Source organism: Thermobia domestica, chromosome 15, assembly GCF_964235325.1.
Source record: "Thermobia domestica chromosome 15, izTheDome1.hap1.1, whole genome shotgun sequence".
Classification (NCBI taxonomy): domain Eukaryota; kingdom Metazoa; phylum Arthropoda; class Insecta; order Zygentoma; family Lepismatidae; genus Thermobia; species Thermobia domestica.
In genome coordinates this window covers 192,288,779-192,301,302 of record NC_137468.1, presented here as the reverse complement: position 1 = coordinate 192,301,302, position 12,524 = coordinate 192,288,779, and the positions used below count along the sequence as shown (strand labels likewise).

Here is a 12,524-nt window from a genome sequence, read left to right as displayed (position 1 = left end):
GATAGTTCAGGTACCAGTTCCTCAGTGATGTCTTGACCCGACTATGATAGCTCCCATAGTAGTGGAGCTATGAACTTTTAAAGTTCACTTATTTCACGTTTTCGGCACCCTATAACTCCGAAACTATCCACTTTTGAGCACAGGTTTATATGAACCTTTTGAACACAGGTTTATATGAACCTTTTGAGCACAGGTTTATATGAACCTTTTGAACACAGGTTTATATGAATCTTTTGAGCACAGGTTTATATGAACCTTTTGAGCACAGGTTTATATGAACCTTTTGAGCACAGGTTTATATGAACCTTTTGAGCACAGGTTTATATGAACTTTTTTCTTACTTTTTAATGAGAAATCTCTGCCCAAAATATTGCAACAGATTTTGTAACACCCTGTATAAGTAGCACGACGTATTATTTAATATTATTTCTGGAAATCCATACATATAGTTATCAACGGAATGGAAACACTTAAAGAAAAGTGCAACTAACCAGATTTTATACGTCGTAATGAGTATGAGTATGTAACTGGGAGGCATGGTGGCTGAGTGGTATAACACTGTCTTTTGGTGCTAGGGATCCCTGGTTCGATTACAAGTTAATTGAATTTATCGTGGCCAACAACATTGTGTTCCTGGTTTTTGTAGGTGTTCACTCGTTGCCTCCTTCATTCTGATTCCACCAATTCTTTCAAAATCAATTATTTGCATTAATCATCCGTCTCGTTTAGGCTTAAGGGCATAATTATGGTATGTTGAATGAAAGGTGTTATTCCAGGCCCGTATCCAGGGGGGTTTAGGAGCCGCCCCCCCTAAATTTTTGCTGACCCCCTAAATAGTTTAAAAGTAAGCTTGCAAAAGAACTATAATATGGTAATGAACTGTCATATGGTTGGATCGGACCCCCTCTAACTTCAGCCGGGTCCCCTCTCCTACATTTTTGGGCTGGCTACGGGCCTGTTTCATTCCAGTTTTACTAGTTTATAAACAATAAATGTATCTAAGTTTTTTTTTAAAAAAAAAGAAAGATTTGCTGTATGCGTGTAAAAAAAATTTCGGAGTAAATATTCTTTAAATGTTAAATTAATACGTAGTTCCTGAGTTTTATTAATTGAGGAGACCTGTTGATGTGTTATTATGAAGCAGATAGGGAAATATTTCAAATATTTAAGTTAACATCCTATGTCTATTCATTTTTGGCCAGACATTCTCAACATTTTCCACTGGCTTACGACCAAAGCATGTCACCACTAGTTGTATGTACCACTAACAGTGAGTCGATTACCACAAGTGGTACGCGTACTACAGTTTGAAAAACCCTGTTTTCAGGCTGATGAAGAACAATGGTTAATCGAAGTCACCATCAATAATGAAATGAAAATGCGGAAGGAAACGGGAGAACATCAAGAAAGCCCAAAGATACGATTTTGTCCATCGCAAATTCACAAAACTTCATATCAAGCCAGGGATGCCTCCCGTCAAAGGTGACCACTAACATTGACCCACCATGTCCTCCATAAGAGTGTTGTAGTAGAAAGGATACATTGACAACAAAACATTCAATTTTCTGTTATAAATGTTTATTTAAGTTTCCTTCGTAAACAACAGGCGATATACTTGTTTCCAGAGAAGTCATACTTCTTACAAAACTTACAAAGATTTGTAATTTATAAAATATAGTATTCTTTTTTAAAACTATGGATATAAAAATAAGCCTTCTTTATTGCGTCATCAAAATCATTTACTAAATATTCCAGAATTTTGCGTTTTTATACTTCTTTTTCTTAAAATAGAATACTTAAATTGAGTTCAAAATTGTTAGGATTTTCATAGAGAGTCAGACGATGTTTCTTCTCTGTAATTTGTTTTCGTGATACAAATGCATTGATATTCCTTTTTCTAATCTCCAGTCATCATTTCCATAAATTCTGAAATAGAAAACAATGATTTATTAGTATCTGTACTTCGTATAAATTTAAAAAGTTTGTATAGTAATTTTTAATATCATAATTTCGGATAAAATGAATACGAAGCGAAAAAAATAATTTCCGCGATTGGCCGGAAATATAAGTGCTCACCTGGTGGGTGATTGTGTAACTTTCAGACAGATTTCTAGATCTAATGGTGTGACGAACTAGATTCTCAGTTGGAACAAGTTCCTAATTGTATAACTTTCCTGACACATTTGTGGAACTAGTGATGTGACGAATTAGAGTCTTAGTTGGAACAAGTTCCCTAATTATGTAGCTCCCGGACACATTTCTGCAACTAGTGATGTAACGAACCAGTCTCAGTTGGAACAAGTTCCTGATTGTGTAACTTCCTGACACATTTGTGGCACTAGTGATGTGACGAATTAGATTCTTAATTGGAACAAGTTCCCTAATTATGTAGCTCCCAAACACATTTCTGCAACTAGTGATGTAACGAACCAGTCTCAGTTGGAACAAGTTCCTGATTGTGTAACTTCCTGACACATTTGTGGCACTAGTGATGTGACGAATTAGATTCTTAATTGGAACAAGTTCCCTAATTATGTAGCTCCCAAACACATTTCTGCAACTAGTGATGTAACGAACCAGTCTCAGTCGGAACAAGTTCCCTAATCATGTAGCTCCCGGACACATTTGTGGAACTAGTGATGTGACGAATTAGATTCTTAGTCGGAACAAGTTCCCTAATCATGTAGCTCCCGGACACATTTGTGGAACTAGTGATGTGACGAAAAATGGCGCCGATTTCTCTGTAAATTTGGGGGGGGGGCAGTCAGATGCAGAAGGTATATATATGAGGATTTTAAGACAAATTGCATTCAAATTATGCCAAATATTGTATATTCATAAATACAATAGGGGCCCACATGAGCTTTGGGGCCCTGGGCCCCGGCCCCCCAAGAACGGCGCCCCAACATTCTCAGTTGGAACAAGTTCCTGATTGTGTAACTCCCGGACACATTTCTGGAACTAGTGATGTGACGAATGGAACAAGTTTGTTAACCCCGGCAGAGGTAAAGTTGTCGTTTAAAGATGGCAGTGTGCCCGCCCGTCCAGGAGATAAGAAATCTCAAAAAAACTACTTGATGAGTTTGGACTAAATTTGATCAAGATGGAGAGAATCAAAAATTAGGAACCAAAGTCATTCATAGAGAGATATCCAATCGGCACACATAATATACATACACTTTGGTGCATGTGCTCACATAACACATAATATAAAACGAAAACAATTATTTATGCACATGCCCTTACCAAGTATAATATACGAGTTATGAATATCGTATTAAGTAATATAGCATGTGAAAGCAAATTTAGGATGTTTTGCTATGTATTCATTTCCAAGAACTGAATAACCTACAAAAATCCACGGGGGGCAACTACCTTCCTTTGCCTTCCACTGAGGACGATCATGCCTGCTACACTGTAAATGTACACTATAAAGTACAGTGGTGTACACCTAACATTTTCACAGGATATACGCTGTTTTATGAGCACCTATGATAGGCATAAAAGACATATATGACAATACAGAAGGCATTTTGAAGAATGAAAAATGTAAAACGCGTGTATTACCAACTCCATTAACATATAAAGACTGCGACATAGTTTTATAACTAAAAGCATTTTATTCTATTTTCTTGATGATATTCCTTAGATCACTCCATTATTAACATAAATAAGTGTAGGTACGGAAAAGTAACCAACTTCCAGAAGCAACACAGAAAATCCACACCGAATCTGTCTCATAAAGAAAGCAACTTTTAAAATGCCCGCCATTTCTGTTCTAGTAAGTTGGCAATACTGAACGTTAAACGATTTTCATCTGTTTTCTTTTGTGGTTAGTAGCCACAGGGCGCAAGAATAGCGAATGATCGTCATCGCCAAACATTCACACCAGTTCTCTGCACAACATTCACCACATCTGTAATGAGTTTTCACCACGACAACATTCTGTTCCGTCGAAAAGCACTCCATTCCTACCCGTACAGAAAACAGATGACAATCATGTTCTATTAGTGAACGACCAGTTCGGGAGGCATATTTTCGAAATACACTCAGCCCTAGCCAGAAGGCATTAGGTTTGGCAACATCGCACGGAAACAAATGAATGCTGAATTGCATTCTAACTCGTTCCTATTATTATTATTATTATTATTATTATTATTATTATTATTATTATTATTATTATTATTATTATTATTATTATTATTAATATTATTATTACTTTTGCTATGGATCTGTATAAGTACAAGGGCAAACTTATTTTAATGAAAGAAGTTTAATGAAAATTTTAAAAAATAATCGTTAAATCACTTTTTGAATATTATTTTAATCTTATTTTAACGAAAGAAGTATTATTAAAAAATAAAAATATTAAGAAAAACTTTCCTAATGCAGGATTTGAACCCACGCCCACAACGATTTTCCTTACTAGCATATTACGCTAGCTCACTTTTTTTTAAAGTTAACTTACTCACCGAACGTGCCTCAGAAACTTGAACTACTTATTACTAATTTTACTTGCTTTACTCATTTTAACTTGCTTTTCCAATGATCTACAACGACAGGGACACGGACACAGAAACATCGAGGACAGTTAAAATCACAAAGGCTCTCCCACCGGGAATCGAACCCGGGACCCCGTACACCAAAGGCGCACGTGCTAGCTACTAGACCAGCGGGGAGGGCACTCACTCGGCTACCAGGGCCGACAGCAGCTGGCGTTTACTTTGTGCTATATGTAGGTCATGACTCGTGATTGCGATATGAACATCATTCATTTTTCCCACATTGTTGCCAAGCGTAACTCTGTTCACAATGTCTTATTGCTAGAGTTCAGTGTATTTCGAAAACACGCGTTCGGGAGAGTAATACTCCCAGAACTACGTTTTTTTTCGCGCGCTACTCTAGCCAGCTGTTTTACGCGCTATCCTAGCCATGGTCACAAAATTTATATCATGGAGTACAAGGAGAACAAAACGAGCCCTGCGAGGTTTCTAACCCGTTCCTACTACTACTACTTATCTGCACAAAAGTAAGTAAATCACTTTTTTGAGTATTATTTTTATATTATTTTAATTTAAAAAGTGTTATAAAAATGTAAAAAAAAATCCGTGGGTCGGGTTTGAACTCACGCCCAAAGCAATATTCGTTACTAGCATATAGCGCTAGCCCACTTTTTTTTAAACTTCCTGACTTATTTTTCTATTTCCACCACTTTTCAGGACTACTAGACTCGATAGGGACACGAACACAGAAATATCGAGGACAGTTAAAATACCACCCTTGCTACTACAGAGGGACTCGAACCCCCAATGGGCTTCACCTCATGATCATCAGCCTAACGCCTCAGACCGCTCGGCTACACCCACCGGCCCACTTGGCCACGAAGACGGACAGCAGCAATCGTTTGATTTCTGCTATTTGAATTCAATGTGGCAAGAAATGGCTAACGCCAACCAATCAGAACTGTGTTTTTCTTTCCTACTTCCGGGAGCATTACTCTCCTGAGCTAGTCCTATTAGTGACGGAATGCCGTGACTGCTAACCACGAAGATAACAGATGAAAATCGTGTAACGTTCAGTGTTACCAACTTACTAAATCAGAAGGAATTTTAAAAACCGTGATGAAGAATAGGATGGATATACAGAAATATCACAGTTGAACAAAGCTTTTGTATTCATGTTGTTGTCCACGAATTTGAGACAGAGCTGACGTAACTTTTACACTTTTGTTTCTCCCTCTCCTTCCTTTTCCTTCTCATTCTCTCTCCTTTTCTTTTTCCCTTTCTCTCTTTGTCTCTCCCCCCTCTCTCTCTCATATGATCGCAAAGTACTCAGAAAAACGGATTTCTTCGTGTGATCGACTTGAATAGCGGCTAAGAATAGGATAAAAAAGAATCTGATGTAATTACTTTATCACTGGAGCCATATTATGACCCGACTAAATAAATAAACAAACAAACATAAACGAAACACCTTGAAGCAAATGGCATTCTCTAAGTACTAGGATTAAGTAGAGTTTATATCCTTGACTATAGCGCTTCCACGGACCTTCTTTTACACTTTCAAAGACATGTTCATATAGTGCATCTTGGTGCGTGCCACCTAAAACCTGTATTTTTTGTTGTTTGCTTGTAAATTTATTTCATGTCCAAATATTTCTTCTACATAGTGAATACATTATTAATCCCACAGCAGCACCGAATTGGTTTTCTTACAATTTTCTGCTTCATATTGCGCATATCTACTTTTTGCCAAGAATTCAGTGCTTTGGCCCCACTATGTGACGGCAAGAATGAAGGTATGAAAATGAGAAGAGTAAAGAGACACACAGAAGCTGCTGTTTGCTCTGGAATATTAACAATGAAGGTAAACAAGAAGAATAATAACTTTTCGAAGTTGAAGAAATTGTAGAATAGGGGCTTAAGGGGTCACAACTTAACACAACGAATTTTGTCTTTTTCAAAGACTGAACACTATCAGTGTTTTTCTTATTCCATTGACATATAAAACGCTTTCAATTTGAATGAATTTATTGGGATCATTTCTCCATCAAATACTTGTATTGCTAGGATATTTTTTTTTGTTTTGTTTGCTGTGTCTTTTTTACATACAAAACATAAACACACATTATCCTTCTCTCTCTCTCTCTCTCTCTCTCTCTCTATATATATATATATATATATATATATATATATATATATATATATATATATATATATAGCCAGTGGTGGATCCAAGATATGATCAAGGGAGGGGCTAATCATAGTTTGCAGCTTTATACCGTGTAAAGCAGGATCCAGTGTATACCTGAACGTCAAGGAGACTGTTGCCCCTATAGCCCCCTTGGATCCGCGCCTGTATATATATATACATATAGGGTGTTTGTAAACAACACCAACAACGTTTGGATGGTGAATCCTAACACCACGATAAGACAAGAAGTATGGACCCTCTATGTGTTAGTGTATTTTTAATATGTTAATATAATAGGTAACCTTAAATTCAGAACTTTCATTCATTAAGAAATTAAGTAATTACTATAATTTCAAACATATGTAGTAGTCAAACTACGTTCGGATTTTAAAGAGAAACATTAAACATATTCTTCATCTTCATCGGTCAATATTGAGAAAATCGCAAAGAAGGCTCCTTGTGAATTTCCGTTACAATTCACAAAATATATTTTTTCTTTATCGTAAAAGAATTGAAATTAAAATTTTATTTATGTGGTCACATACAGAATAAAATTACAAAAGGACAATTATTACTGGAAATTAATGCTGACACCCATTTCGAATATTTTAAAAGCACATAGTTTCTAATGTATTACATTTTCATTTCTTATCGATAGTATGAAAGGTTGTAAATAGTTGTAAATTTCCATAACTGTTCTCCAAGTGGATTTGTATACAACGAAAGGTAATTTTGTCAACTTTAACAAAAAGTCCAAATGAAGCTTCTTGAAAACTGCTCTTATTTGTGAAAGAATACATAATGATCGCTTTTGATTGTTGCAATGGTCTGTCCATGCAGCTTCATAAAAATTCAGTGTATCATAACAACAAAAGCTGCTGTATTTAAAAAAAAAACCTTGACGTGTGTAGGGGCGCCGAATTCTACTTCGACCCGGGCGCCGAAATTTCTATCTACGGCTTTGCATATATTATGTATGTTGTAACAAAGAGGTATATGAATTAAATACCGTACAAACAAAAAAAAGTGGCCCAAAAGTAGATATACACCCCTGCATTGATCAAGTATAACGTTCTAGCTTGTGGGTTAATTTGCTTCGACTGTTCCGAGGTTAAGGTATAAGTAATAGGCTTTAAGAACACATAATAAAGAAACTAAGCAATAACATTAAGAAATGATATAAAATGCAATGAGCTGATCAGTACGGCACTATATACCTACTTTTGGGCCACCCTGTATAATTATTGAGTATGAACTGAAAGGTGGTGAAATCAATACTGCACTATAATGTCTTTTTGGAAATAAGTATTATAAATTGGTAAGAATATTATTATTAGTAGTATTAAAATTAGTATTAGTATTGAAGGTTTGATAATTCAATTACTCATTTAAAATCGCAGAAGAGGTAAATGAAAAACACATACCACCAACTAGCTGAAAGGACGGGAGGAGGGAAGCTTGAAATAGGATATATAGAGAGAGTTTACGAAGGGAGGCGCCAGGTAAACATGGTTGAAATCTTGTGCTTTAGAACGTAGTGAATGGATTTTTTACAATAACACATATGTATTTATGATTAATATTTTCTTTGAAGTTCGTTCGCGTGTGGATAGGACAAAATAGATTATGAAACGACAGGTTTGACAGACCAATACGCACCAATCTATATACTGTACATTTTACTGTATTAAACAGGCCTATCTATCTATTAAAATGCTACAATAGCAATTAAGAGCTTTCTTTCTTTTTTGCTAGCCGGAGGCTAGCACCCTGTTAGAGGGCTACACCCTCTTTGAGGGGGGAGAGTTATAGAGGATTAATGGATAAAGGATTTATGGGCAGATGGGCTAAGTGATTTTACTAATTAATTAAGTTATTTATTTACCATCGAATATCTGGACATTATGTCCTTTGCGATCATAATCATAAGTTTGAGTAAAAGCAAAACAACTGAACTATATATAACAATTACGAGCGACTGAGTTCCAATCTATAACTTAACTTTCAAACCTTTGATTTACGGTTATTTGTGATTTCACGTTTATAACAAAGACAAATATTTTTAAATAGGTGTACTTTAAATAAATTACTGAAAAAGATCTCCTTTACAAAGTTTATCCTTTTGAATTATTGTTCAAAGCCTTTGCATTTTAATAAGCCTTTTGCGAAATAAATGCAAATGAATTGTGCTGCGATCTCTGGAGTTTTTAAACTATACGTTTGTGGACGTTTATATGTTTTTTGGCAAATCCTTTCGACAGTGAGATCTCGGAAACTACAGGCTTTAGAAAGATGATGTTTTCACTGATCGATTGCAAATTTTGCGTACACTGTCCAGTTCTAACTCAATATTTAAAAGAAAAACGTGGCCATTATTTATTTATTACATTTTTACGGGCACACTGGAAGTGTTGACATTAAAAATAAAAAACTAAAGCATCATATCCTACATATTATACATTCCAACACCATATAATTGTATATAGGAGCTACATATCTCTCAAGTGTTTGTTTCATGGCCAAATTATAATGAAAAACGGACATTTCTCCAGTCTAAGTTGAATCTTTATTGTTTTAGAGTGTTTCGCCCAATTAACACCATATATCACTGACATTATAGTTGATTGTATGTGTAATGTATTAGCTTATTTTAAAATGTATAAAACGATAATCATGCCTGTTGTTCTGTATGGTTGCGAAATGTTGTCTCTTACTCGGAACGAAGAACATAAATTGAAAGTGTTTGAGAACAAGATCCTGAGACGAATATTCGGACCCAAGAAAAACGGGAATAGGGAATGGCGGAAACTTCATAACGAGGAACTACATAATTTATACGGTTTATCCAACATTGTTAGGGTCGTCAAGTCTAGGAGGCCCAGGTGGGCAGGTCATGTAGCCAGGATGGAAGAAAGTAGGAACGCTTTCAAAATTTTAACTGGAAGACCAGCCAGAAAACGACCATTAGGAAGACATAGGCGCAGAAGGGAGGACAATATTAAGATGGATCTCGCAGAGATAGGAATACAAAGTAAAAACTAGATCCAATTGGCTAACGATAGAAGTCAGTAGAGAGCTTTTGTGAACGCGGCATTGAACCTTCGGGTTCCATAGGCCATAGAGTTACTTAGTTTATATATTTGCTTATTACATACTACATGCAAGAAGAAAGAAAACACAGATCATACATGAATTAAAAACTCCAACCGGAAGTAAACTTAGGCACAAATCTTGCAAACGGTACGAGGTATTGAAAAAGTAATCGAAAAAAATTCTCCCTTTTACGGTATCTCTTGCCGATTTTTACCAAGACTTCTTTCACTTGTGTCTGCAAAGAGACATGTACAGATGTGAGGAATAACAACGAGATTCATGCTCATATATGAATGGTGCGCTGTGTAAAGAGCGCAGGTTCAGCTAGTATACTGTATAAACATAGATCAAATCTGTACTTTTTTTTTAACACTCGCGACGCTTTACTAGAAACTCTGCTTTGCACCCCTTGCACAGTATTGGCATTGGAAATGTGGACATGGGAAAGAATGAAGAGAATGAACTGAGTCGAGAGGGAAACGAATGAGGGGGTATTAGAAATAGTGGGGGGAAAAGTACAATTTTAGACATTATTAAGAAGAGGAAGAGAAACTGGTTAGGGCTAAGAAGGAACTGTATTATGAAGGACGTGCTAAAGGGTATGGTGGCAGGAAAGAGAGGGAGGGGGAGAAGAAGGCTACGATTCATGGACAATATTAAGACAGAAAAATCGTTCGTAAACACAAATTGGTTAATTGAATACCATGACGCATGGAAGCTTATCAGCTTAGCGGCAAATGACCTGCTAATAATGGCAGAATACTTATGGTGATGATGATTATTTTTTACATACCTAGACATACACCATAAAGCTACAGTTGATATTCAAGATGTTTACGGCAGTTTATGCCAGATCCTATATATTTCGTAGATTTGAATATCTCCGGAGAACTTTCATAGCTATTGAGAGTTAGTAACTCATATAATATACTTTACCATCGAAGTCTACTGTTCCAGATCCGTCTGTATCAATTTCTGCTATCATCTCATCCAGTTGGTCAGGGGTCAGTTGGTCATCAAGGGCAGCCAGGATTTCTCGGAGACTCGAAGTTGGGATGTAGCCGTTACCTGCGCAAAAGAATAAACATTTATTTAATTGTATTGTGCTGTGTTTTTACAGATTTTACATCTAACGACTCCAGTCGTTATTAATTTAACGTCTCACATTAATGCATTTTACGTAAAGGAGACAACTAATTATTTCCCCCCCCCCACTAAACGAGACAGGTTATTGAAAGTGAATAATTATTTTTAAAAATTTGTAGAGTGAGAATGCGGGAGAAACTCACACACACGATGTTATCCTATATAGACCCAGCTGTTATGGATTCCGGCAGATAATATTGCTTATGAGTAGAGATGCGCACGAGATGAATCGAGACAGGATTTTCCTGGCAAAATTCGAGTCGAGACACGGCTCTTCCAACAGAGAAATATACATTTTTCGAGCCGAGACATCACTTTTACAGCACATTTTCGAGACGAGACAGCCACAAATATTGTCTCGTGCGCATCCCTACTTATGAGACGAATGTCGGAAACAAGATGAAAAGCACATTTTTAAATTCGAAATTTTTACGAGTCCCGTAAGTGGCGTTAGTTCACCTAAATCTTAGTTGTCATACATTGGTTTAGTGTTCCATTACTGAGACTATAAATTGATAAAAGTGATTGTACGAACACAATGATGAACATTTATCAACTTTTAAATGTACACAAATCATTACACAATATACAAGATTCATTTCAAAAGTCTTGCTCACAGCAAATGAGTGATCGTTTGAGTGGAGTCATCAAATTCAATTTTATGTCAATTGTGAGTAAGAGTCTGGGCTTGACGGTTGTGTCTGTGTTTGCTGGTTCGCGTGATTGTGTTGTGAGAAATTCAGTGTTTAAATGGAAGGTGGACCCGACATGGTGTTTTGGCGACGAGGTTTTGAACACACTGGACCTTATGCAGAGTTGTTTTGACGTATGATTAGCGTCATATTTAAAGCCTGACTACTGCAGGAAACATGTTAGTCGAACTCTCTAGTGTGGCACTAATCACCCGTCAGAACGACTCTGCATAAGGCGGACTAAGTTTTAGGCGTCTAGGTTTTGACCAGACAAGGTTTAGGCTCGACGAGATTTTTGCTCTCGAAGTTTTGGGAGGCGATTTTCCAGCCGCGAGATTTTGTCCATATCCCGTTCTAACACATTGGGATAAATCTAGGTAAAACAGACGTATTCCTTCTTATACTGATTTCTGCAATTGTGTTAGGACACAATCCTGCTCACAAATCATAGCGGACTTTTTTCGAAATAAATCGCTGTTAATGTTACTTGTCTGTTACTAAATACACAAGTTATTCACGCGTTAGTCAAGCTCTTAACATAACGGTGAAAACGAGTGCATAGAACCCATAACGTTTATCACAACAGTTACTGAGTCGCTGGCTCAATCAGTGTTGCCGAGATATTGCTGCAAAATACTTCTCCTACTCCCTTGTAAGTTGCCATTAATAACACAGACTAGAATACATACAGACGAGCAACTTCCTATATGCGCTATTAAAATCAGTTTGGGTCGTCTGAACAGCGAAAGAACCAATCAACGCTCTCGGTGGGAGGGATCAGTGTCGTCGTGTGTGGATGGCGCTGCCATCGGTCTTGGAAGGTGACGTCATGGATTGTCATAGTAACCGGCGGATTGTTTTCGTCTGCTTCGCATCTCAGTGTTAGATGTAGTGCAGAAA

The 12,524-nt window shown here is 36.7% G+C and overlaps 2 protein-coding genes across 3 annotated transcripts in view; one reads left to right on the top strand and one right to left on the bottom strand.

Moving 5' to 3' along the window:
* The window catches only part of LOC145671429 (calmodulin-like), a 592,217-nt gene that overhangs the window by 268,949 nt on the left and 310,744 nt on the right, over positions 1-12,524 (top strand). The window lies entirely within an intron of this gene.
* Positions 1,557-12,524, bottom strand: part of LOC145671430 (troponin C-like) — a 53,074-nt gene continuing 42,106 nt past the window's right edge. Inside the window, exons 5-6 of the mRNA XM_081740615.1 lie at positions 10,723-10,854; positions 1,557-1,926 (exon numbers count right to left, since the gene is read on the bottom strand). Of these exons, the coding sequence (XP_081596741.1) occupies positions 1,898-1,926; positions 10,723-10,854 (161 nt within the window). The 3' untranslated portion in view covers positions 1,557-1,897. The remainder of the gene's footprint in view (positions 1,927-10,722; positions 10,855-12,524) is intronic.